General features: G+C 45.2%; 1 protein-coding gene across 1 annotated transcript in view; it reads right to left on the reverse strand.

Annotated features, from left to right (window-relative positions):
* Positions 1 to 24,884, reverse strand: part of adamts10 (ADAM metallopeptidase with thrombospondin type 1 motif, 10) — a gene marked incomplete at its 5' end in the record, with an annotated part of 176,102 nt that overhangs the window by 44,767 nt on the left and 106,451 nt on the right. The window contains 2 exon segments of the mRNA XM_084311220.1: positions 12,505 to 12,628; positions 23,760 to 23,767. Of these exon segments, the coding sequence (XP_084167346.1) occupies positions 12,505 to 12,628; positions 23,760 to 23,767 (132 nt within the window).

Raw genomic sequence — 24,884 nt, forward strand, 5'->3', positions numbered from 1 at the left:
CCTAGCCAACCAGTCATCCATCTAGTCAACCAGTCATCTACCTATAGCCAACCAGCCATCCACCTAGTTAACCAGTCATCCACCTAGCCAACCAGCCATTCATCTAGCCAACCAGCCATTCATCTAGCCAGCCAGCCAGTCATCCATCTAGACAGCCAACCATCCATCTAGCCAACCAGCCATTCACCTAGTCATCCAGCCATTCACCTACTGTAGCCAGCTAGTCAGTCAGTCAGCCAGCCATGTATCCATGTAGCCAACCAGTCAGCTGGGCCAGTCAGTCAGTCATTCGCCTATCCAGTCAACCAGCCAGTCAGTCATTATCCTATCCAGTCAACCAGCCAGTCAGTCATTATCCTATCCAGTCAGCCAGCCAGTCAGTCATTATCCTATCCAGTCAACCAGCCAGTCAGTCATTATCCTATCCAGTCAGCCAGCCAGTCAGTCATTCTCCTATCCAGTCAGCCAGTAGGTCAGTCAGTCATTCACTTATCCAGTCAGCCAGTCAGCCAGTCATTCTCCTATCTAGTCAAGCAGCCAGCAGGCCACCACAACCCTGAAAATAACTTCAGCCTCATTAGAGAAAAGGAGAAAAAAAAGGGAGAAATAAAACAATAATTCCTTCCAGTTCTGCGAGTGCAGAGGAAAGGAGAGGCCTAGCCCCTAACATCTGACCCTGAGGTTTCTGGATAGAGCTAGAGAGAGATAAACAGAGGGGAGAGGGAGAGGGAGAGAGAGAGAAGAAGGGTGAGGTCTCTCTGTTAACAATCAGGAGTTTGTGTGGTAAAAGCAGAGCCAGAGAGCTGTAAAACCATGGCCCTCGACCCCTCAGTAATCCCCACTGCCTGCCAGAGGGACACTAACCCTCACTGCCTGCCAGAGACACTAACTCTCACCGCCTACCAGAGAGACACTAACTCTCACTGCCTGATTTATGGACAGAGAGAGAGAGAGAGAGAGAGAGAGAGAGAGAGAGAGAGAGAGAGAGAGAGAGAGAGAGAGAGAGAGAGAGAGAGAGAGAGAGAGAGAGAGAGAGAGAGAGAGAGAGAGAGAGAGAGAGAGAGAGAGAGAGAGAGAGAGAGAGACAGACAGACACACATTACAGCGGTGGTCTGGACTCATGGTCTGGACTCCAGGGACTTCCAGGTGCTTCCCAACACAATGAAGAGTAGTTTACTCTTTCGAGTGTGTGGGTGTATGTACATAATTTATTTTTACAAGGACAGATACAACCACAATGACATAATTATTGCAAGAAACTGGCCTTTGTCTTGCACAACAGTATTTCAGAATCATATCAAAAGTGAGTTTATAAGCCTTGGATAGCATACAGTCTATGAAACTTATGTGTGATACGATTTACGGTTTGCAACCATTTCCTCAGTAGAACATATGAAGCCACCTGTAATTATGCAGTGAGCTTCCAGTTTTCGAAAAATGACATGTATCATGTTTTCTGAAGGCCAACACACTTCCCCATTGGATTGGATTGGAGCCTGGTGAGAGGATGTAGAACAGTGCTATGTTTCTCAATACTAAAGTGTTCAGTGAAATTATGGCCTGTACTAGATAACATCATGATAACATCAGACACATAGTCTTGGCACTGTTGGCACCAAGGATTGAACCAGCAACCTTTTTGATTAACAGGCAGCCACCATAACCTGCCTGCCAATCTGCCACCCAATGAATGTGGCATTGCTTGGCCAGCTGTATGACCGAGGAAGTGAACACACTCATGTACGAATGAATTAACTAACAGAGAGAGAAGTGTTGTTTCCAAGCACCTAAAACACATTACATTTACCTAACTGTTTCAGAACCTCTTTGTCGTTGTGCCAATCCCCTTTCCTGGTCCTTGTGCTGCCCTACTGTCGGTCTGGGCAGGATGTAGACTGACTACTACATGCCTCCTCCGATACTCGTTTCACTGTGAGAGCGTAACAAGCGCCGTGGTTGCCGCTATCTCCCCCAGATCCTCTCCCTGCTGAACAGACAAGTAGGAGTCGCTGTTTGCAATGACCAGGACTCACCCCCCACCGGCTTCCTACCCACGAACACTGCCAATTGTATTCCTTTCAGACGACAGACCAAGCCGGAGGTACTGCTGCCGGGAATTGAACCCAGGTCTCTGCAGTGGTAGGCGAGTGTAAGACTTCTACACTGCCCAGCCGCACAGTCTCATAACTTCTACCACTGACTGTATTAGGGTTGGGGTTTCTATCACTTCAGAAACAACTCCAGACTGTGACCATCACTCTACGACTCCACAGCAGAGACCCTCATCCATGCCTTCGTCACTTCCCGCTTGGACTACTGTAATGGGGTCCTGTCCAGGGTTTCAAGCTAAACCCTGGACAGGTTCCAGTACGTTCAAAACTCAGCTGCCAGGGTTCTCACCCGCACCAAACCCTGGCAGCACATCACCCCTACAGAGCACATTGGCCCTACAGAGAGTGGTACGCTCAGCCGGGCGTACCACGGGTATTGCACTACCACTCCTGCAGGTTCTATACAACAAGAGGTGCAAATCCAGAGCCTGCAGAATAATGAAAGACCCTCACCACCCCAACAACAGCCTGTTCATGCTGCTGAGGTCAGGCAGACGCCTGCGAACGCCAGCTACTAGGACAGAGAGACTTCGGCTCAACTTCTTCCCCCAGGCCATCAGAGCCTTGAACACTGAACTCTCCACACACAAGCACACATGAGCACACACACGACACACACACTGTACACGCTCACACACTAGCAGCCACTTTAACATGAGCAAGCACACACTCATGCTGCACACGCCCACACTTATGGCCACTAAGGAAAGGTCACTTTAAGAATAGTATAGTATAACTTGAGATTGTATAATATAGCATGTACATAAATACCCAGTGCCTCATCCGTAGCTAACAGTGTATTGCACTACCACAGGACCTAGCATGTCCTACCATGCTCTGTAAATAACTTATGTACATATACCGATATGCCCTACTCTGTTTACTTGTTTTATTGCACAATGTCGTTCTATTGGATTCTATTATATGTTATTACTTGTATTATGCACATCGTTGCGGGCAAGACCACCCGCATTTCATTGTATACTTGTATGCCGTGACAAATAAAACTCTTGACTTGACTTGACTTGACCCCCACCCTCATCCACCTTCACTGGCTCCCCATCAAATCCTACATCACCTACAAAACCCTCCTCATCACTTACAAGTCCCTCTATGCCCTGGCACATCAGTACCTCACTGACCTTCTCCATCCCCACACTCAGTCACGGTCCCTGCGATCCTCAGACACCATCAGCTCTCCATTCCCCGAACCAGAATGCAGACCTTTGGGAACAGAGCTTTCAGTGTGGCAGCTCCCACCCTCTGGAACACCCTCCCCGCAGAACTCCGCAACGCCCCAACTCTGGATTGCTTCAAGAAACTTCTCAAAACTCACCTCTTTAACATGGCCTTTGACCTCTAGCTTCCAATACTTAATGTTGTGTGTCTGTCTACCATGTTTGTCTCTTGTCTGTTATTGCCCTATGTAAAGTGACCTTGGGTTTAATGAAAGGCGCTATATAAAATTAAGTTATTATTATTATTATTATTATCACTCCCCTAGGTAAATATTTTGGGGAAAACATTATTATATATATATTATTTTTATATATATTATATATATATATTTTTTTTCAATAAACAATAAACAAAGTTTATAAAAAGGAGAGGGGAATAAACTAGCTCAGGGGTTTCGTTAGACTCAGAGTTTCCAAAATGGAAGCAGCTAATGGAACCCAACCCTAGAGACTACAGTATGTGTCCCTATGGCTGTGATTACTGACCCCTCCCACCCCTGCTGCTCAGTCAGTGCCAGCAAACCATCCCAGTATAAATCAGCCAGACTGAGTGGATGGATAGTCTGGGTCTACGTTCAGAGACATAAAAGGAACCTGCTGCTGACATGACTGAGTGACCACCGTAAATCTCCAGACTAAGCTCTCCAGTGTCGGCCTGCACGGGGAAGTGGTGCTCGACTGATCTGGGTGTTTCAGTGGCCAACGCCGGTATAATGATTTCATTTTTTGCATCTGATGAAATACAACTTTATCATTATGAGATGCAAAAATATGTATTTTTTCTTTAGTAGATCTGCAAATGTATCAAACTAAATTAAATAGATAGAAAATAATATTTTTAATCAATTGACACTTGTGGGACTGACATAAGGGAGAGCGCCAACATGTCAGTTAATCAGTGGTGGAAAGTAACTACAACGATGCTTCTTCTTCTCGCGTCTAAATCGTCTGTTTTCCAGTGCAATACGCAGAGATTTTTATAAGCTCATATTTCGTTAATAACACTTAAAATCATTGGTAAACAAACGTAGAGCTGAAAATATACACTTTGACTGCTGTTTTGCTGTTTAGGGTTAGGTTTTTTACTCTTGGCTACATTTGAAAAAGAAATGCAACATTACTTAATATGGACTGTATTGATCTATATATGACATGAAATAAATCTCGTACCGGTACCGAGCCGAGATTGATATCACGCCATAAATAGATGAATACAGAATGTATTCATTCATTTTGCGTTTCTTTTTTAATAATTCGTTTACCAATGATTTTTTGTGTTATTAGTGAAATTATGAGTTTATAAATATCCAGATGAATTAGACGGAATTCGGGATCATATCTCATGGGTCGAACAAACCTGAACGCTGTTGCCATAAAATAGAACGTAGTTAGTTTATTTACCTTTTTGTGAACGTCTAGAAAAGAACCACATCTCAATCAGATGAAAAATGGCGGAGCAATTTACATTACAAAAGAGTAACTGTATTTACAGTAGATTTCATTCACGTTTTTGCTGCCCTGTCAGGGGCACCTGGTGGTACTAAATCCAGATTTAACTCTGCCATTGGAAAGAGGAGATTTGGCTGGATCCATAGATGTGTGACTTGGCCATAATAATGTAATTTATAGGTCTGATATTCTATATTCATATTTAAAATTGCATGTGTCCGGATGGCAAAATTCCGTACTGTATCTACAAAAAACCCTGTAAATAATCTGTCCTTTATTCATTTACTTAGATTTTTTGTACACATGATCTCAAGAATGTGATAAATTAGCTCAGTGGGTCACGTCTTTTTTCACGCCTGGTCAATGTTAGCATGGTGTTATTCACCGTCAAAGATACAAAGAAAAGAAAAGAAAAAGATATATATTCTCCTTTGGTTAATTACAATTTACTCAAGCCTTCAAATCTGCTCTAAAAACACACCACTTCACCAAGGCTTTTCCCCATCAGTTAGTTTAGATTAGATTAGGTCCATTATCCATTATCCCTTACCTTCCCTCATCCCCTTTTTTTTCCCTAGCCCTATTTTTTGTCCTGATTGTGAAGCGACCTTGGGTTCTATGAAAGGCGCTATATAAATTTGATCTATTATTATTATTAGTAGTAACAGACACAATATTTCTGACACTGGGAATACATTCCCTGAGATCGATAGATGTCCCTAGATACCAGGAACATGCAAATGGACCTTGTAGAAGTGGAGCAATCTTACATTTACTTAGGTATGTATTTTTAGGCTAGGGCTTAAGAGGTTAAGAGATTAAGTAGAATTTGAATGGAGGACTTTCACTTTTACCAGAATACTCATTTATCTGGGTATTTCTACTTTTACTTAAGTAAAGGAACTATGTACTTCTTCCACCACTGCAGTTAATTGGCCATGTGTGGATGATTTACCGGCCAATGCCGATTATTTAAAGATGCCAGATATCAGCCAGACCGAGGGGGGGATCACACCAGCGACCCTTTTACCTCTCGACAGCCTCCCTGACTGCCTGGTTGAAAGGGGAATGCCACCCTTAGAAGTCTAACCTAAATAGCTCCTCCTCCTGAGAATTTCCCCCTTTTTTTTGTTACATAATATAAAATTACAGATTCATACCTTCAAAATAAGCCATCAATTGTCAAATTTGAGACGATAGTTTTCAATCAATGTCCTATCAAACATTCTGGTAAAATCCTAACACCTTTTCAGTATAGGACTTTGAACTAGATCCAAGTTCATTCAGCTATCTGATGAGAGAACTACACTCCCAGAATTCAATGTGATCATTGTCACTAGCACCATTTCACACCTGAGCAAAGGCCCAGTCATTCCTTTGTTATTCCAGTGAATGGACCCAGCAGGAGGCCTAGCCTGTGTGTGTGAGAGAGAGAGAGAGAGAGAGAGAGAGAGAGAGAGAGAGAGAGAGAGAGAGACGACGTCATCTTTCCTTCACAAAGCGCCTCGGTATACTCGTTCAGGAGTTTCTGTTGCACATAGAAGCAGACTCGACACAAGTTTCGTCTCGACGCTGCCTCTCCCTATATCTCTCTCTGAATATGCACTATTGTATCAGTACAGTAAAGAATACACGTGTAAAAAAAAAAATCACGTTAAAAAAAAAGATTGAATGGGATTCGAACTCGTCAAGAACGGACCGCAGTAGCGCGGGACCGCTGCTCTGCGAGGTGAGCTGAAGCGCCGAATGAAAATCATGGAACAGTAACAGGCCACCTCTCTACTCTAGACTAGAGAGCTGTCATCACCGTGAATGAATGAACTGCGAACTGCAGGACTATTATTATCAACGACAGACAGTGAGAAACACAACCCCCCCCCCCCTCTCGCGCTGAAGAATATGCATATTAGATCACTCAGTGATTAACACCTATGCGCTGTGTGTGTGTGCGCGCGTGCATGTACGTGACGCGTTGTAGTTTCAGGGGAATACAGGGATATTTAGAACTATACAATTGAGCAAGAATTAAACATATTTACAAGTCGTATTATGTTTAGCAAGTAAGGATACATATAGATTACACTATTATGCACTCGAAATTGTCTTTGTGCTATTTTTACAGATTTTTGAAAAACGGGACTTCCTGAGCATTTGTGAGAGATTCTAATTCTTTTGTTCTCCGCCCACGGGAGCAATAGGCCCCGTTGACTTCTAAGGGTTAAGAAATCACTCATCCCTGTACCCCATGACAGCTCAGTCAGTGTCTGTGAACTCATCCCTGTACCCCAGGACAGCTCAGCCAGTGTCTGTGAACTCATCCCTGTACCCCAGGACAGCTCAGTCAGTGTCTGTGAACTCATCCCTGTACCCCATGACAGCTCAGTCAGTGTCTGTGAACTCATCCCTGTACCCCAGGACAGCTCAGTCAGTGTCTGTGAACTCATCCCTGTACCCCAGGACAGCTCAGTCAGTGTCTGTGAACTCATCCCTGTACCCCAGGACAGCTCAGTGTCTGTGAACTCATCCCTGTACCCCAGGACAGCTCAGTGTCTGTGAACTCATCCCTGTACCCCAGGACAGCTCAGTGTCTGTGAACTCATCCCTGTACCCCAGGACAGCTCAGTCAGTGTCTGTGAACTCATCCCTGTACCCCAGGACAGCTCAGTCAGTATCTATGAAAACGCCACTTCGTCACACCGCTCTCTCACGAAGCTAAATGTTAAAAGAGAGAACCCACAGGTTTGTGATGTCACCTGGATGTACGGTAACAACTGAGGACTGCTCCACATTTGTGGAGCCATTTCCATAGTCGACTCTGAAAATGAAAACGAGGTCACCGTCAAAATGCACCAGAAATAAAGGCTGTCTACGTGCTTTAGTTATCTTCTCCCTATCTTACTATTTGTAGATACTCTGTATGTGTGACTGTGTGTGTAAATGGGGCCGGGGAGCTGGCGTCGGGTGCTGGAAGTTGGAACTGAGAGGCTGGTCTGTTAACCACTGTGGTCCGAGGCATGGCAGGCTGCCCCAGCTGGCCAGGGTGTGTCTGCTCTGAGGCCGGCTGTAAGGGGGTGAGTGAGCACTGCTGGCAGGGGCCATAGGAAGACTTTGGACCGGAGCTGATGTTGTCAGGGGGAAATATGCCGAAGCTCAGAATAGGTCCCACCGTAGCCACACCGCAAGCCACACTGACTGGACCTCACCTAAATCTGTCTGCCACGTGCCCCTGGGTGGCTAGCAGACCCACCATGAAACCATACCAGTATAGATAGATGCATTTCAGGCTTAGACGCATGTATGTGTGCCGTACCACTTGCATGCAGCACAATGATCTCTCCCTCTGTTGCTGTCTCTCTAAAACAAAAAATTATCACACATGCACACACACACACACATGCACACACACACACACACACATGCACACACACACACACACACACACACACACACACACACACACCTGCACATACACTCGCACACATGCAGACACACACACACACACACACACACCTACACACACACAAACACACACACACACACACACACACACACACACACACATACACACACACACACAAACACCCACACACACACACACACACACACACATCGGAAGACAGACCTTATCCTCTAATTCCGCTGTGTCTTGAGAAGCCATTAGGCAGACAGCAGATGAGAGCAGAGTATCAGGTGATGTTGGTCTGCTGCACTAACAGTCCATAATGACAGACTGATGACCTTCCAAGAACCCTCCATTAGGACGCAACTAGACCTCGGAGGGTTCCGGAATAGAACTGTTCCCTTGTCATCACAACAGTTACCTAGACCGGCTGACACTGGAACAGTCATGTATATGCGGCTGAAGGCCATCAATACTGTGCCTACACCCTTTGTTAACCTACACCCATGGCTCTCAAGCAGGGGGACTCAGACCTGTGGGTTTGAATCCAGGTTTGTTGCAATGGTGACATGTCTCGGATGTGTTTGGAGTGACCAACAGAGTAGAACTGCAAAAGCCTAGTAAGCCTAATATCTCCTGTGACCTGAAGCCTAGTAAGCCTAATATCTCCTGTGACCTGAAGCCCAGTAAGCCTAATATCTCCTGTGACCTGAAGCCTAGTAAGCCTAATATCTCCTGTGACCTGAAGCCCAGTATACCTAATATCTCCTGTGACCTGAAGCCTAGTAACCCTAATATCTCCTGTGACCTGAAGCCTAGTAACCCTAATATCTCCTGTGACCTGAAGCCTAGTAAGCCTAATATCTCCCTTGGCCATGGGGGGGGGGGGGGGGTTCTAGTACCTACTCTAGTGTTCTAGTGGTAGCCTACTGCAGATGTTTGGCTTCAGACGCAGAAGACCTGGGTTCCAATCCAGGTGTCAAACCCACATCCGGGTGGGGAAAGTAAATGACCAAATTCTGTTGAAGTTCCCTTGAGCAAGGCACTTAATCCCCAGCTACTCCGGTGGTGCTGCTCAGTGGCAAACAGAATGCGCTTCTGAGTGTGAATGAGTGGAGGCTATAATGAGGGCAAAACAGGGCGTTGTAAAAAATAAATAAAAGAACAAGTCTGCTCCGACCACTCTCCCTGGGTAGAACTGTGGCAGAAGAATGGTTGACGTAGGAATGTAGACGTATAATGTATAAGTCTGAATACCGTGACATGTGGGAAACATTATGTCTACGTTTTTAAAATGTAAACAGGAAATATTGCCTTCAGCAGGAAAAGGAGATGGCAAATGAACAAATCATTGAACAGTAGGTAACATTGTGAGCCATAAAACGTCTAAAATATATATTCAAAAATACTCGCATTGTGGTAATCACAGATATGCAATGCCTCAAAATGCTTCCTGTGTGTATACCACTGGGTTGCGTCAGCTCGCTGCCAAACGCCAGCAATTGTGAATCACTCATTTGAGCAGAAATACAGAGGCGTTGTGACAGAAGTACAACAGCACACAGCAAGGTGCTGAAATAAAAGATGGCTCCGTGGACACAAGAAGACGCCTGGCCTGGTCAAATAAATAACCGGAACAGCGCGCGCCTCTGAACGAAGCTCGCATGTGAATGGATAATTACTCAGATACATTCTGAAAGTCTGGGGTCTCCTAACTCTCACTGCGGGGGCTGCCGGCCAAAACGCGCTTCCAGGATCCAAAATGTCAAGAGTCCAAATGCACTGGATGCATGCGCACGTTGTATTGGGACGGCCAAACAATTACGTTGTATAACATCCCGCGATAAACGCCGCATATTAACCTAATCAAATTCCGAGAAGACCGGAGAGGCTTCCAGACGCTGGAGTCCTAGAAAACAACAACTCCTGCTCCTCCTTCTCCAGTGAAAATGAAGTCATCTCACAATCTTTTCACGTTTTAACAACAGGGTCACATTTGGGGCACAAGACCGATGTTCGAGTCAATCGGCCTGTATGTCTGGCTGGAATCGGAATGACAAGACTGTTCCGGGCAGAAGCGACGGTTGTGGTTGGAGGAGCACGAGAAGAACCTACAGGCTCACAGCACCTATTAATTCTTTGTGGGGAAGAAAGTAAGAACGACAGGGAGGGGGAGAACAGAGGATAGGAGAGACTGAAAGTGAGAAGCGAGAGAGATAGAGAGAGAGAGAGAGAAATACATACTGTATGTAATATAGAGAGAAGATAGGATAGGAATGAGAGTGAGAGAGCCTTAATATAGCTACAGTACAAGCCAATCCCTCTATCGAGACTGACACACAGAGAGAGAGAGATAGACAAACAGACAGAGAGAGAGAAACATATAGGTATAAATACAGCAGTCCGCTACAGAGGACAGGAATGAGAGCCTGTGTGGCTTCAGCCCATCTCCTCTCTCTAGACTTAACGCACAGACCTCCTCTTCTCCTGTGGGCTCCTCCCGTCAGGTCGCCATGGCGGATCTTAACACACTTTTCAGGTGACTTCTCACCTAGATCCCTGATTCGCTCATCCCCATGGGGTATCATTGGAAAGCCACACTCCACTTGGTTACAAGCCTGTCCAATAATTTTCGAGATCGCCAAATGATTGACGGAGGTAGAGCCTTGGGAGTCGGGAGTGGTATTTGAAAAAATAGAAAGTCTGCTTAAGACGTTGGCGCACGCCTCACATATCGGCATGTAACTCGATAACCGCTGAACGGACTCGACAGGCAACAAATAGGGCTTTAATTCTATATATATATTGTATTAAAGAATATGCACACCCGAGCCGCTGGAGGTCGCCAAAGTGGCGTATCGTGCCGGTGGGCAAATCGTTGCATGTTAAGAGGTTAACACACAGACCTCTTCTTCTCCTGTGGCCTCCTCCCGTCAGGTCGCCATGGCGGATCATCCCACTTTGATTCGGCACAGGTTTTTTACTCCGGATGCCCTTCCTGACGCTACCCGCTCTTTTTTGGGGGGGGGCGTGCGCTTCTCTCGGTGTTACCCGGAGGAAACCGTTACCCAGAGGAAACGCGCACAAGTGCGGGTTGAGAACATGCAAACTCCACACAGGGGATTCGAACCCCGGGCTTTCTTGCCACGTATAATCATGCCACGTGCCGCCCAGACTAACACACAGACAAAGGATAGAAATGACAGAAAGCCTCAGAAAAGCTCCAACACAGCACCTCCATCAGGACTAACACACAGACAGAGAGAGAGACATATACTGCATGTACAATATATAAATATATACTGTGGCAGATATCACCCCCCCCCCCCCCTCTCTCATGGATATGTGAAGGACGGGAGATATTACTGCCACGGAAGGAGTGGAAACAATTAGGTAGCTGATTAGTACTGATAGAACACACCTGTGCATCATTAGTTCACCCACATCCCACACACACTACAAATACACTAGGATAGAGAGAGTTGAGTTGAGTGGAGGTGAGGTTGGAGTTGTGTATTGAGAGAGAAATTGTTGTGTAAGGCGGTTTGCGAGGTGAGAGGTAGTGAGAGGAGAGGTGAAGGCGAGAAGGTGTTCATTGTGTACTGGACCATAGACTGGCTGAGAAACCCCCTTGTGTTCTGACCCTGGACCGGACGACTACTCTGAGTATTGAACAATCCCTTTTTTGTACGAGAGCCTGTTTTTGTGTTTTGACCATCGGACTGTATTACGACCATTCTATTTGCCCATCGAACTATATTCTGCCTGTAATCAATAAATATTCTTATTGATTGATATTGCACTTGTGTGGACATTTGAATTTGTTTGTTTTTGAACCGTGATTAGTCTGAACACCACCAGGCTCATCACAATACACAGTAGAGGATAGGAGTGGCCATGAGTCTTAATATACTAGTTCCAGTACGTCCTTCATCATTGACAGACAGAGAGAGACAGGCGGATTGACAAACAGACATATATATAGAATACATATAAATATAAATACAGTGAGTCTTAAGTTCCAGTCCAGTACCTCCTTCAACATTGACAGAGAGAGAGAGAGAGAGAGAGAGAGAGAGAGAGAGAGAGAGAGAGAGAGAGGTGGACAGACAGACAGACAGACAGACAGACAGACAGACAGACAGACAGACAGACAGACAGACAGACAGACAGACAGACAGACAGACAGACAGACAGACAGACAGACAGACAGACAGACAGACAGACAGACAGACAGACAGACAGACAGACACAGACAGATATGTAGAATAGATATAAATACAGTGATATAGTTCCAGTCCAGTACCTCCTTCGGGCAGTGAGTGGTTGAAGACACCCTCGATGGCCTCACAGCTGCTCCCATCGCCTCCGCAGTTCCGGCAGCGGTCCTCTCGCACATCTGAGCCCAGGATGCGGTCACAGCCCACATGCTGCAGCAAGACAGGGGGTTGTAAATGGACTGCATTTATATAGCAGCTTTTATCCAATTCATGCCTCACATTCACCCATTCACTCACACATTCACACACCAACGGCGGAGGCAGCCATGCAAGGTGCCAACCTGCTCATCGGGAGCAGTTAGGGGTTAAGTGTCTTGCTCAAGGACACTTCGAGAACACTGCTGGGAAGAGCCGGAAATCGAACCGGGAACCTTCCGATCACTCAGGCGACCGCTCTACTTCCTGAGCCCCTGTCGCCCCACATGTTGTTGTGTTGTGTACCATTTAGCAGACATTTAGTATGATGGCTCAGAATAACCAGTTAAGTTGACCAAGAACATTATTTATTGTTAAAAGCAATGAGCTGGGGGAATGGGATGGTTACATACATACATACGGGGGTTTGTACTGCATACGACATGTCACATGTACACTAGGTGTAGTATGCAGAATATCCTTTCGGTGACAGCCAGGGGGTGGGGTCCCTCTGGGCCAGGGGTGAAAGTTCAGAGTCAAAAGGTCAGAAGGTCAAGCAGACAAAAGAGGCTTTAACGCAGAGGGATCGGTTGTAATGTTTTCCAGACGTCCTTTTCCAGAAAAACCAAACAAACAGATGATCAATCCAGATGTTCGCTCTGTTTCTCTCATGCTGGTCATTATTCCATCCTATGTCACATCAGTGGACCTAAGGAACGGGCTCATGTGAAGCGTAGCGGGTGGTACTTCTAGATCTCTTTAGCAGCAACGTGGAGCAGTAATGGTTGTATATTGAGACGAAGGGCGAGTGAGACTAGTTGTATCCTAAATTTACTAGGAATGACCAAAACACGTAATGGATAAACACACGGCCATCCTCCTTTCTAAGGAAAATTCAGGACACCGTTCAACTGTGCATGTAATTAGGGCTGGGCGATTGGCCGAGTTTCAATTTCAATTACGATATTGACTTCCCACGATCATGAAAACAAGATAATTGAGATAAAACATGCCGTGGTGCTCTCGTTTGGTCTTGTGTTGTTAATGCAGCGTCCCTCCCCCAAACAGTAGCTTCAGCCGGTGTCGAGAGGGAGGAGGGAGCCACAGTGTTTCTCCAGCTATTTTGAAATGTCTTGTAGCTAACTTGTAGAATATGACACTTCTTTGGTCGAGAAGAAAAGTGAAACAAATCAGTCGTCGAAATAGCCTGAAAGGGGGAAAACGAATGATCACTATTCTTTTAAATATTACTATATATATATATATTTTTTTTTTTCTGTTTTTGTTTTGCCATAGTTTTGTCTCTTCTACCCATGTAAATCGTCTTTGAGCACCTGGAAAAGCGCTATATAAAATAGATGTATTATTATTATTATCATCATCATCATCATCATCATCATCATCATCATCATCATCATCATCATCATCATCATTATTATTATTATTATTATTATTATTATTATTATTATTATTATTATTATTATTATTATTATTATTATTATTCTGTTTAGTCTCGACTATGTTGGAGGTCACGTAAAGGCATTCCTCTGTTTTTTCTTAGGGGTCATGCAATCGAAAAGGTCGAGAACCACTGCTCTATAGGTCAATAGGTTAAGTGTGGCACTCACATGCCAGGGTTAGGGGTTCAGTTCCCACCCATGATGAACATGCACGCAGTCCTGATACTGCAAGGTGCTTTGGATAAAAACATCACTACGCAGTTAAAACAGTCAGAAGAGAAGAAGAGAAGAATCACACTCCTAAAGAACGTGCTGACTGCTGACTAAAAGAGCAGCCAGATGAAGACACAGCCAAGGCACGATGGTCCAATGAAACAATGTGGAGAGGAATGGGCGTCATCATTCTTTTGAGTCATTGTTACACAACAGAGAACATCAGTCAACTGTCAAACTGATGGTGTAAATATATACTGTTCAGTAAAACTAAGTCTAACTGCTAGTTCGGATCGGTACTCAGTATTGGCAGAGACTTAAAGTTAAAGGGGCACTTAACCAAAAAACAATGCTGATTTATTTTGCACATAATCTCACACACACCAAAAGACAGTTCTGCACACATTAATTTAGTTTGACAGTTATTGAGAGTAAATGAGATTGAATATGGCCATCAGTGATCCTGGACATTGAATCCTTGTGTTAATTCCAGCCAGGCACAGGGTTGCACGGCGTACCAAACTTCTTTGAGCAGGAGCACACGCACGCACATACACAGATGTGCACGCGCGTGCAGGGTGCGAACCATGGGGGAGCTCCCCTGAAAACATGATTTGTGAATTTTTGGGGGGTCTCTAAAATACTGACAATAAATGCTATTTTTGCCATGCATTTCTAATTTTTCTGTAATTTTCTGTATCGTCATCATCGTGTATAATAATAAAATTAGGCTATTTTGATGTATGATTAATGATTTGCGCACTAAATCACCATAATAGACAATAGCATAAATCTATGGGGTTGCGGCACTGCAGATATACCCTACTCGTAATACGCATGCAACATGCATGCTATTCTTGCATTTACCATTCGGAGCGTAGCGGCGCTGCACTGCAGTCTGCAGGCACAAATCAATAGGATAATGTCGAAAGTTAAACGGAATAAGAAGTAACAAAGCCTTCTAACCTATTTAGATTTTACAAAGAAGGCGAAGCAGCCTGCTGCGGGGACTACTTCTGTGACATGCAGATTTTGAGAATTGGGCAGACCATCAGGACAGGTGGGTGGCGATAATGTTGAATTTTTTTGCCTACTATAATAATGTTAGGCTTGATTGTTTGGTCGTGGACTTGTTGTTCGGTATTGGTTCATCCGTGTGTTTATGTGTAAATAGGACTGTTGTGTGTGAATTTTAGACAGTGTTGGATCAGAGGGGTTCATCTGAGCATGTGTATTTAGACACCTGTGTGGTGTGGACTATGTGTGGTTCTGTAATACTCATACCTATAGCCTATGGCCTGTGTCAACCGGGGACGTTTTATGAGTTGTCAGCTCCTTTTCTGTCATTCATTTCTATGCGACAGGTGCGCTCCTTTTCCCAGCGCCACGCCTCGGCGGCAGCGTTTGGGGCATAAACTAGTTCAACTTTTGGAGAGGAGCGCGCTCATCAAGGTAACTCTTTTCGACCGACTAATCAACATCGAGGAAGTGGCGGAGCCGCGGCAGTCGCGAGACTCAGGAAAATGCTCTGAGTTTTTTTTTTGCCCCCCCCCCCCCCTCTGCGCCAAGTACCCACCTGGCTACTTTGCATAACAATAGCTCAGGTCGTCAGGTATGTTCAAATACTACAGTTGGACCATTCAACACAAAACCGGTGAATGAAATGTGTTACATTCCATTCCTAGAGGCAATTAGGCATAGTCTTTATTCGCGAGGGAACATTTATGCGCATGCGCGGGAGCACGTGCCGTCATTAGAACACAGTGCAACCACCTATGAAATCACCACTGCACCACTGATTACAGCTCAATGAAATGATAAGCAGTCCCTATAAGACAAGATATTGCTATTTCTTCATCTACATAATTTCATGGAGCTGTAATTAACACAACACAAGGATTCAATGTCCCCAATGACATCATTTTCATGTTTCAAGTCAACTCCAGCTGGACGGGAGGGGCTGAGCCTAATAACCCCCCTAGAAGCTATGACATCTAGCTCTTCAGCCCTGGGTCCTACAGCCTGTGATAACTCCTCTGCGAGTCCCACTGTTTCTATGTAAACTCTGCAAGCAACAGGTCCAATAAATGCGTCTAACTTGCTTTACATCCTCGCCATACCTGTATGCCCACACGTCGCTGTAAAAAAAACTTAATTAACTAACGTTAGCTGCTAAGAGTTCCAATAGTGAGGAAAGGGGGTGGGGGTGAGGGGGGGGGATGAGCCCGTCTCTCTCCCTCTCTCTCTGTACGTCCAATGATTTGAAGTAGTGTTATTACACTATAAAAACGAACTGGATAGTTGATGATAATAAATATTTCACTTCATTAGCAAAAATATTGTTTAAGTCTTTGTTAAAACCTCATTTTCCGTGGGATTTGTATAACCCCTGTGCTACATAAGACTTCAGGCTATGGAACCGTTATGTTTTCCAGCTCTTACCTCTCAGCTGGAACCCAAAAACAGGCATCTGGCAAAAAGGTCAACACAAAAGTAAGGAGCAAATATTTTATTTCAGTCTGTTCAAACCTCTGTTTCTCTATTACAGCACTCAAAGTGATTTCAGAATGTTACCTTTCAAAAGAGACCAGACTCATGCATGTGCTATAAGTATAAAGTATAATAAATCTATATTATATATCTATTTAAGTATATATAATATAATAAATACACTTTTAATCAAATCCACATATACAAAATTTACATTAGATACAATCTGGCGAGGGGACATCCCAGAGTTAGACCCTGAGTTTGACTATGATGACGTTTGGACAAATGTTATATTAGCCTCCCGCAACCCTAAGTGGGGAGTGGGGGAGGAAATGTCTAATGTCTTTTGTGGTTTGTGGCGTTTACAATTTTTACTATTTTGTATTCTGTATTTATTATTTCTAATTGTCTTGTCATTATTATGATTACTTTGCAGGACTGTTAACACATTGGACGCCAGACCCGATGATAGTTGGGTTAACTCGCCGACGCTTGAGTGCCAATCATGAGTATAGTCGGGTTTTAATCGCTATTTATTTTATTAGCGATATCCATTCATTTTCATCCATCCAACCTGATGTTATCGTTGGGAATGGGTCTGAGCTCGCAAAAGGGCAAATACCGCCGCCTATCGTCTCCCGGATGGTATTGCACATCATTGGATTGGATGGGACTGTGCATCAAAAAAAAGTCCAGTCCAGGTTTTCCTTCTCGGGCATGCAGTATCGTTATACCACATTGACTGGGGACACTGAGCAGCGTGGATTATGTGTTTTTGATATATAACGTTGGATCAATAAACACGATCAATATTTGGAATGGCGATCAGGAATTGGATTCATCTTTTTGCAGGACATCAGATGTGAGGTAAGGACTCTATGTTACCAATCTTGGGTTAATCAGATGTTTCTTTCACAGCGATCACAGCGTGTCTGTGTGTGTGCGTGCCGTTGGCGCCGACCAATGCACGGATAAGCGATTTTTTAGCCCGCTTCTGTATCGTGCATGAGGACACATATACTATCGATAATCTAGCGTTTATTTGAAAATGATTCATAAGGGGAGCTCCAGTAGCTCACCGCGTACCTCGGACGCTATTTCGGCGTCGGGGACAACCGTGCGCGTCACGGATCTGGGGTACACGAGTTCGACTCCCGGACTCGCCGTATTTTCTCAGAGTGTCTTTCCCCCGATCTATACCCCATTCAACCTGTTTCTGTCGGTCATGCTTGACCAGAAAAAGCGATAAACGCTAAAAGAACCAGCTGACTGGTCAAAGTTTATAAAAAAAAATATATATATATAAAAAAAAAATTATTCATAAATCAGCCGAAAAATGACAACGTGTTTTGTGTATTCCACTAAAGGGCTATTATCGCGTCTTTCTCTGGAATTACTAGAAATCACCAAAACTATACTCGTATTCAAAACGGTATAAAACGGAAATGTACAGATGAAAAAACAATTCGTTTTGTACATTGACTGCAAGCAACTCATTGATAAGCGACGGGTGTATTAGACCCATAGCCATAATTTAAGATATATTTTAAGCACTCGCAAATCTCCCCGTCCTCCCATTGATTAAAGCGGTGGCCATCTATACCTATATTCGCCATATAGCTCCGGCGCTGAATGTGTTAAGGGGTTAACACAAAGTGGTGGTATGGGTGCATCCCTACTCTACAGGGTATTTGGGAGACACTTACCACAAAGTGGTGGTATGGGTGCATCCCTACTCTACAGGGTATTTGGGAGACACTTACCACAAAGTGGTGGTATGGGTGCATCCCTACTCTACAGGGTCTTTGGGAGACACTTAACACAAATAGATGGTATGGGTGCATCCCTACTCTACAGGGTCTTTAGGAGACACTTAACACAAAGTGGTGGTATGGGTGCATCCCTACTCTACAAGGTCTTTGGGAGACACTTAACACAAAGTGGTGGTGGTATTTGTGCATCCCTACTCTACAGGGTCTTTGGGAGACACTTAACACAAATAGATGGTATGGGTGCATCCCTACTCTACAGGGTCTTTGGGAGACACTTAACACAAAGAGGTGGTATACCGTATGGGTGCATCCCTACTCTACAGGGTCTTTGAAATGAATGAATGAAAACTTTATTTAACAGATTGCAGAATGGGTACAATACAGTACGGCTCAATACATACAATTGTTAAGGGGATGCAGACCTGAGAAAGACGTTTGTCTTGTTTCCATCAGGGTCCCCCATTTTCAATTCATATAGACATATATGACATACATGACATACAGATAGTCAGTACTGCTACATCTATACATTTATGACTTACCAGATTTGCAAATACAGTACTTTTTGTGATACAGAAGGAGTCAAGAAAAGGGAGTATATACATTTGACGTAGAAACTGTACATTGGAGGAGGTTGGGTGGGGGGGGGTTGGGTACATTGGGATATTGACAACCATACTGGGTAATTTACATTGGAGGTGGTTGGGGGGGGGGGGGGGGGGGGCACACTGTATAAACAAGTAACACTGTACATTGAGGGGGGGGGGGAGGAGACACTGTACAAACAAACACAATTGTACATTGAACTATTGACAAAACCATACTAGGTAAATGACTGTACATTGGAGGGGGTTGGGTTAGGATATTTACAGGGGCCAGTGTTGAATTGCAGTCTCCCGTAGGTGTCCCTTGAGAGAGGTTTTGAAAGTGGGTAGTGATCCACATTCCTTTACAGCTTTGGGTAGGGCGTTCCACATTGATGTGGCATAATTGCGAAACGTGTTTAGTCCCTTATTTGAGCCGAATCTGGGTTTAACATGATTTGTGGAGCTCCCTCTGGTGTTGTGATCGTGGTATTCACTGACCTTTGGGAAGTATTTTGACATGTACATGGGTACCTTGGTCGTGTAGTGTATCTTGTAGACCAGGCCCATTGCAAGTTGTTGTACTCTGTCGTCTACTCTAAGCCATCCTAGGTTGTCAAAGTGGGCAGGGGTGAGGTGGGTTCTAGGAGTAAGGTCAAGCAGTAGTCTGACCAGTTTGTTTTGAGATGTTTGTAATTTTGTTTTTAGCGCCTTTGAGGTGCTTTGGTACCATGAGGTGCAAGCATAGTCGTAGTACCCCTGAATGAGTGCTCCTGCCAGAGTCTTCAGGGTGTTCTTGTTTACCAGAGAGGAGATCCGGTACAAGAATCGAGTTCGTTGGTTGACTTTTTTTATTACATTGGATGCCATTTTGTCACAGGAGAGATTAGCCTCTAGGATGGAACCCAGGTAGGTAATTTCATCTTTCCTTGTGACAATATTGTCACCCACTGTAACTGAGAAGCCGTCGGTCTTGCTGAGTTTGTTATTTGAACCGAAGAGAATGGACTCTGTTTTGCCCATGTGTAATGATAGTTTGTTATCAGCGAGCCATATGCAGATTCTGCCTAGTTCCGAGCTGAGGGTTTTTTCAACCTGTAACTTGTTCTTGTCAGAGACCAGCAGGGCTGAGTCGTCCGCAAACAGGAACAAGTTGCAGTCACAAGCTGACGACATGTCATTTGCATAAATTAGGAACAGTAGCGGTCCTAGTATGCTTCCTTGTGGAACACCACAGCTCACTGTGAGGGGGGGGGGATAGAGTACCGTTTACCTCCACCATCTGTTCCCTCCCCTCAAGGTAGGATTGCATCCAGCTCACTGATAGACTATCAAAACCAATTGCTTTTAGCTTGTCAATCAGAATGGAGTGATTGACCGTGTCAAAGGCCTTTTGTAGGTCCAGCATGACCATGCCGCAGTATTTGCCTGCGTCCACCTCTTGTTTGATGTGGTCATTCAAATAGAGAAGGCATGTGTCAGTGGAGTGGGATGTTCTGAAGCCAGATTGGAATTCGTAGATTAGATTTTTTTCCGCTAGGTACTTTTCGACCTGTTCGTAGACTATTTTTTCCATGACTTTCGAGATGGAGGTGAGAATAGAAACAGGGCGGTAGTTGCCTGGGTCTAATTTGCTGCCCTTTTTGTGCAGATGGGTCACCCTCGCAATTTTGAAGTCCTTGGGGACGTGTCCCTGTTTTATGGAGAGGTTTATTATGTGTGTGATGATTGGTGTGATGGCGGCTGCTGAGTCTCTGAGGAATTTGGAGGGGATGTTGTCATGGCCAGTGGCCTTGTTAGGTTGGAGGGCGCTCAGTTTATTGAGTACCTCATCTGTTGTTACCATTTCCAGCTTGAAGTCGTCCTTGCGGACCCCTAGGTTTTTGTAGTAAGCTACTATGTGTTCTACCCCATAAAGCCCTGAGTGGGAGGGTAGTTTGTTTACCAGTGTTGTGGCTATGTTTGTGAAGAAAATGTTTAAGTAATTGGCTACATCAGCTTGTCTGTGATGAGCGTGTTGTCCGTTTTTATGTTTATGTTTGAGAATCTGGTTTTAAGTTTTTTACTGCATCCTAGTTGATTATTGAGTAATTTCTTTGGGAGACACTTAACATAAAGTGGTGGTATGGGTGCATCCCTACTCTACAGGGTCTTTGGGAGACACTTAACACAAAGAGGTGGTATACCGTATGGGTGCATCCCTACTCTACAGGGTCTTTGGGAGACACCTTAACATAAAGTGGTGGTATGGTGCATCCCTACTCTACAGGGTCTTTGGGAGACACTTAACACAAAGAGGTGGTATACCGTATGGGTGCATCCCTACTCTACAGGGTCTTTGGGAGACACTTAACATAAAGTGGTGGTATGGGTGCATCCCTACTCTACAGGGTCTTTGGGAGACACTTAACATAAAGTGGTGGTATACCGTATGGGTGCATCCCATACTCTACAGGGTCTTTGGAGACACTTAACATAAAGTGGTGGTATGGGTGCATCCCTAGTCTACCCGGCCTTTGGGCGACACAAAGGATGACGAGGGTTCGGCTTCAGTGGAACATCTATCTCATGAGATCTGGGCCTCTTTTGGAAACGCTTTAAAATATTTTAAACGGATGAGGTGCACTTGACTCACTGTGCAGGCGAGGCAGATCCTAAAATAGCCTCAGAAACAGACATATTACTGCACAATAAGCTAAATCTAGCCTTTTGTTTTATTTGTCCAGTATCTGAAATATATTGAGTTTCTATTGTGTCCAGCAGGTCTGGGCAGGAGGCAGGTTCTGCTGGCATCGAGGACCACAGCCATCTCAGCATGTTGGAACCATGTGTCTCCAGAGATCTGTCTGCTTTCTTTTCTGTGTTGTTCTATCAACCCAATTTCACCACCTACCCCTCTCTCTCTTTCTCTGTCTGTCTGTCTGTCTGTCTGTCCTGTCTGTCTGTCCTGTCTGTCTGTCTGTCTGTCTGTCTGTCTGTCTGTCTGTCTGTCTGTCTGTCTGTCTGTCTGTCTGTCTGTCTGTCTGTCTGTCTGTCTGTCTGTCTGTTTGTCTGTCTGTCTGTCTGTCTGTCTGTCTCTCCTCTCAGTTTTGTTGTGAGGGCTGCGTCAGAGCAGGTGCCTGAGCCTGGGAGTTCCCCCCGGGAGGTTAGCTTGTTGCTGTCACACCACCCTGACGCACCCTTAGGAGTTCTCAGCAAGGCACCTGTTGCCAATCTTCAATCAGGGCTCTTGTCTCCCTGCCAGTTACCGATGGGATTATAACCGCTGACCTGCCCTGAGGACAACGCCAGTTCGTTCTACCAGGAACAGTAGGTTTGCCGTACCATTGACTATTTAGTCTATTCCTGTTGAATTCCTATTTGCAATTACTGGCTGGTTGTCTAACCTTCGTCTTGTTTTGATTCACGTTTTGTATTTACTGGCTGGTAACTAACCTTCGTTTTTCTCTCTCTCTTTTGTCTAGTGCCATTCCTGTACCACCCCATGCTCGTTTTTTTTTTCCATTAGCCTTGACTACCCGGTATTTTCGACCCACTCGCTTGCCCCTGTTTTTTCTCTCTCGCGCCTGCCCCCTCGTATTAAGACCCCGGACCCCCAACTATTCCCAGGAGTTGTTTTTGACTACTGTACCTTGGCGCACACCATAACACAACATGGTAAGACCCATTTTACATTGTTAACCCACTCACATAGTCACCAGCTTACAGACACATTAATTAATTACAATACATCATATTCCAGGCGTGCACCTACCCACACTACACCAACACAGTCGTTTGTTTGTTCTGTCGTTTTGTTTTGTTATTTATTTTTGTGCAAATAAATACACGCCGGTTGACGTTTCCCCTTTGAATCTGTTGTGTTGCTTTTACGGGTCCCGTTCCTCTGTTCCCATAACAGGTTTGTAACTTTCTCCCTGTCTGTCTGTCTGTCTGTCTGTCTGTCTGTCTGTCTGTCTGTCTGTCTGTCTGTCTGTCTGTCTGTCTGTCTGTCTGTCTGTCTGTCTGTCTGTCTGTCTGTCTGTCTGTCTGTCTGTCTGTCTGTCTGTCTCTCGTCTGTCTGTCTGTCTCTCTTCTCTCATCCTCCCTGTCTTTCTGTCTCTCTCCACTCTCTCTGTCATCCCAGTCTGTCTCACTCCTCTCTCTCCCTCGTTTTGTATGCCTCTCTCTCTCTCGCTCCCTCTTTCTCTCTCCCTAGTTTTGTATGCCCCACTCCCCCCCCCCCCCCCCCCCTCTCTCTGGCTCCAGCACACTGCCATATAGCTGCAAAACTTTATAGTTTTCTGTTGGTCTGTGTTTATACGTGCACCATAAATATACAGCAGGAGGTGAAAGGGCAGAGTAGAGGAAAGACAGGAAGGATGAAAGAAAGGCGAAAAACAGAGAGAGATGGGAGGGAGAGAGAGAGAAAGAGAGGAGAGCGAGAGAGAGAGATAAGGTGAGAGAGAAAGGCAGTGACATTGAGAGACGAGAGACTATGCAAGGGGAAATAAAGAAAAGAGTTCCCATCAGAGAGAGAATGAGAAGGAAGAAGAGAACCACATAGAGAGGGAGGGAGGGGGGTGCTGTGAATGTGTATAGCAGCCAGACAGACAGCTGAGTGAGGGTCACTGAGGGTCCAACGAACAGACAGAGCTGAACAGAGCAGAACAGAGGATAAGAGATGAGGGGATGGAAGATGTAAGGAAAGGAGAGGAGAGGAGAGGAGAAGCGAGGCAAGGAAATGAGGGCAGGAGAGGAAAGGAGAGAGGATGGGAGGAGAAGAGAGTAGAGGCAAGGGGAGAGGAGGGGATGATATGAAAGAAGAGAGGAGAGGAGTGGAGAGGAAGGGAGGAGAGGAAAGAAGAGATGATAGGAGGGGAGGAGAGGAAATAAGAGAGGAGTGGAGGAGAGGAAATGAGGGGAGGAGAGGAAAGAAGAGAGGAGAGGAGTGGAGATGAGGGGAGGAGAGGAAAGAATAGAGGAAAGGAGTGGAGAGGGGGAGGAAAGGAAAGAAGAGAGTAGATGAGTGGAGAGGAGGGAAGGAGAGGAGGAGAGGAAAGAATAGAGAGGAGATGAGTGGAGGAGAGGACTGGAGAGGAGGGGATGAGAGGAGTGGAGAGAGGAGAGGAGTGGAGAGGGGGGATGAGAGAGGAGGAGAGGAAAGAAGATATGAGAGGAGGGGAGGAGAGGAAAGAAGAGAGGAGAGGAAAGGAGGAGATGAGAGAGGAGTGGAGTGGAGAGGAGTGGAGAGGAGGGGATGAGAGGAGAGGAGAGGAAAATAAATAGGAGAGGAGAGGAAATGAAATAGGAGAAGAGAGGAGAGGAGAGGAAGGGAAATAGGAGAAGAGAGGAGAGGATAGGAGAAGAGAGGAGAAGAGCCGAGAAGAGAGATCAGAGGAGGAGATGAGTAAGTAAAAACAGAGATGGTCTGAACAGACCAGATATCTCTATTAGGATGAGCACCTGGACTCCCTTTACTCCCCCCCCCCCCCCCCCGCCACCCTGCAACACTCCACACAAGCTAACAGGAAACTGCCAAACAACAATTCTGATGTCTTGCGGTTCGCCATCGATCACACAGCGAGCGGTCTGCTTGTTTATCCTCCGGTGCTCCCGTCCCTGCCTGTCCAAACCTTCTCTCTACTGACTGGAAACCCGTCCAAAACCAACAGGGGCTGTGGTGTGCGGGAGAAGTGGGGGAGGGCTGTCAACAGACTGTGTATAATCAACAACTGTGTAAACGCACTCACACTATTACCGGCAGTCTTCA

The sequence above is a fragment of the Notolepis coatsorum genome (genome assembly GCF_963971535.1).
Source record: "Notolepis coatsorum genome assembly, chromosome: 3".
In the NCBI taxonomy this organism is placed as follows: domain Eukaryota; kingdom Metazoa; phylum Chordata; class Actinopteri; order Aulopiformes; family Paralepididae; genus Notolepis; species Notolepis coatsorum.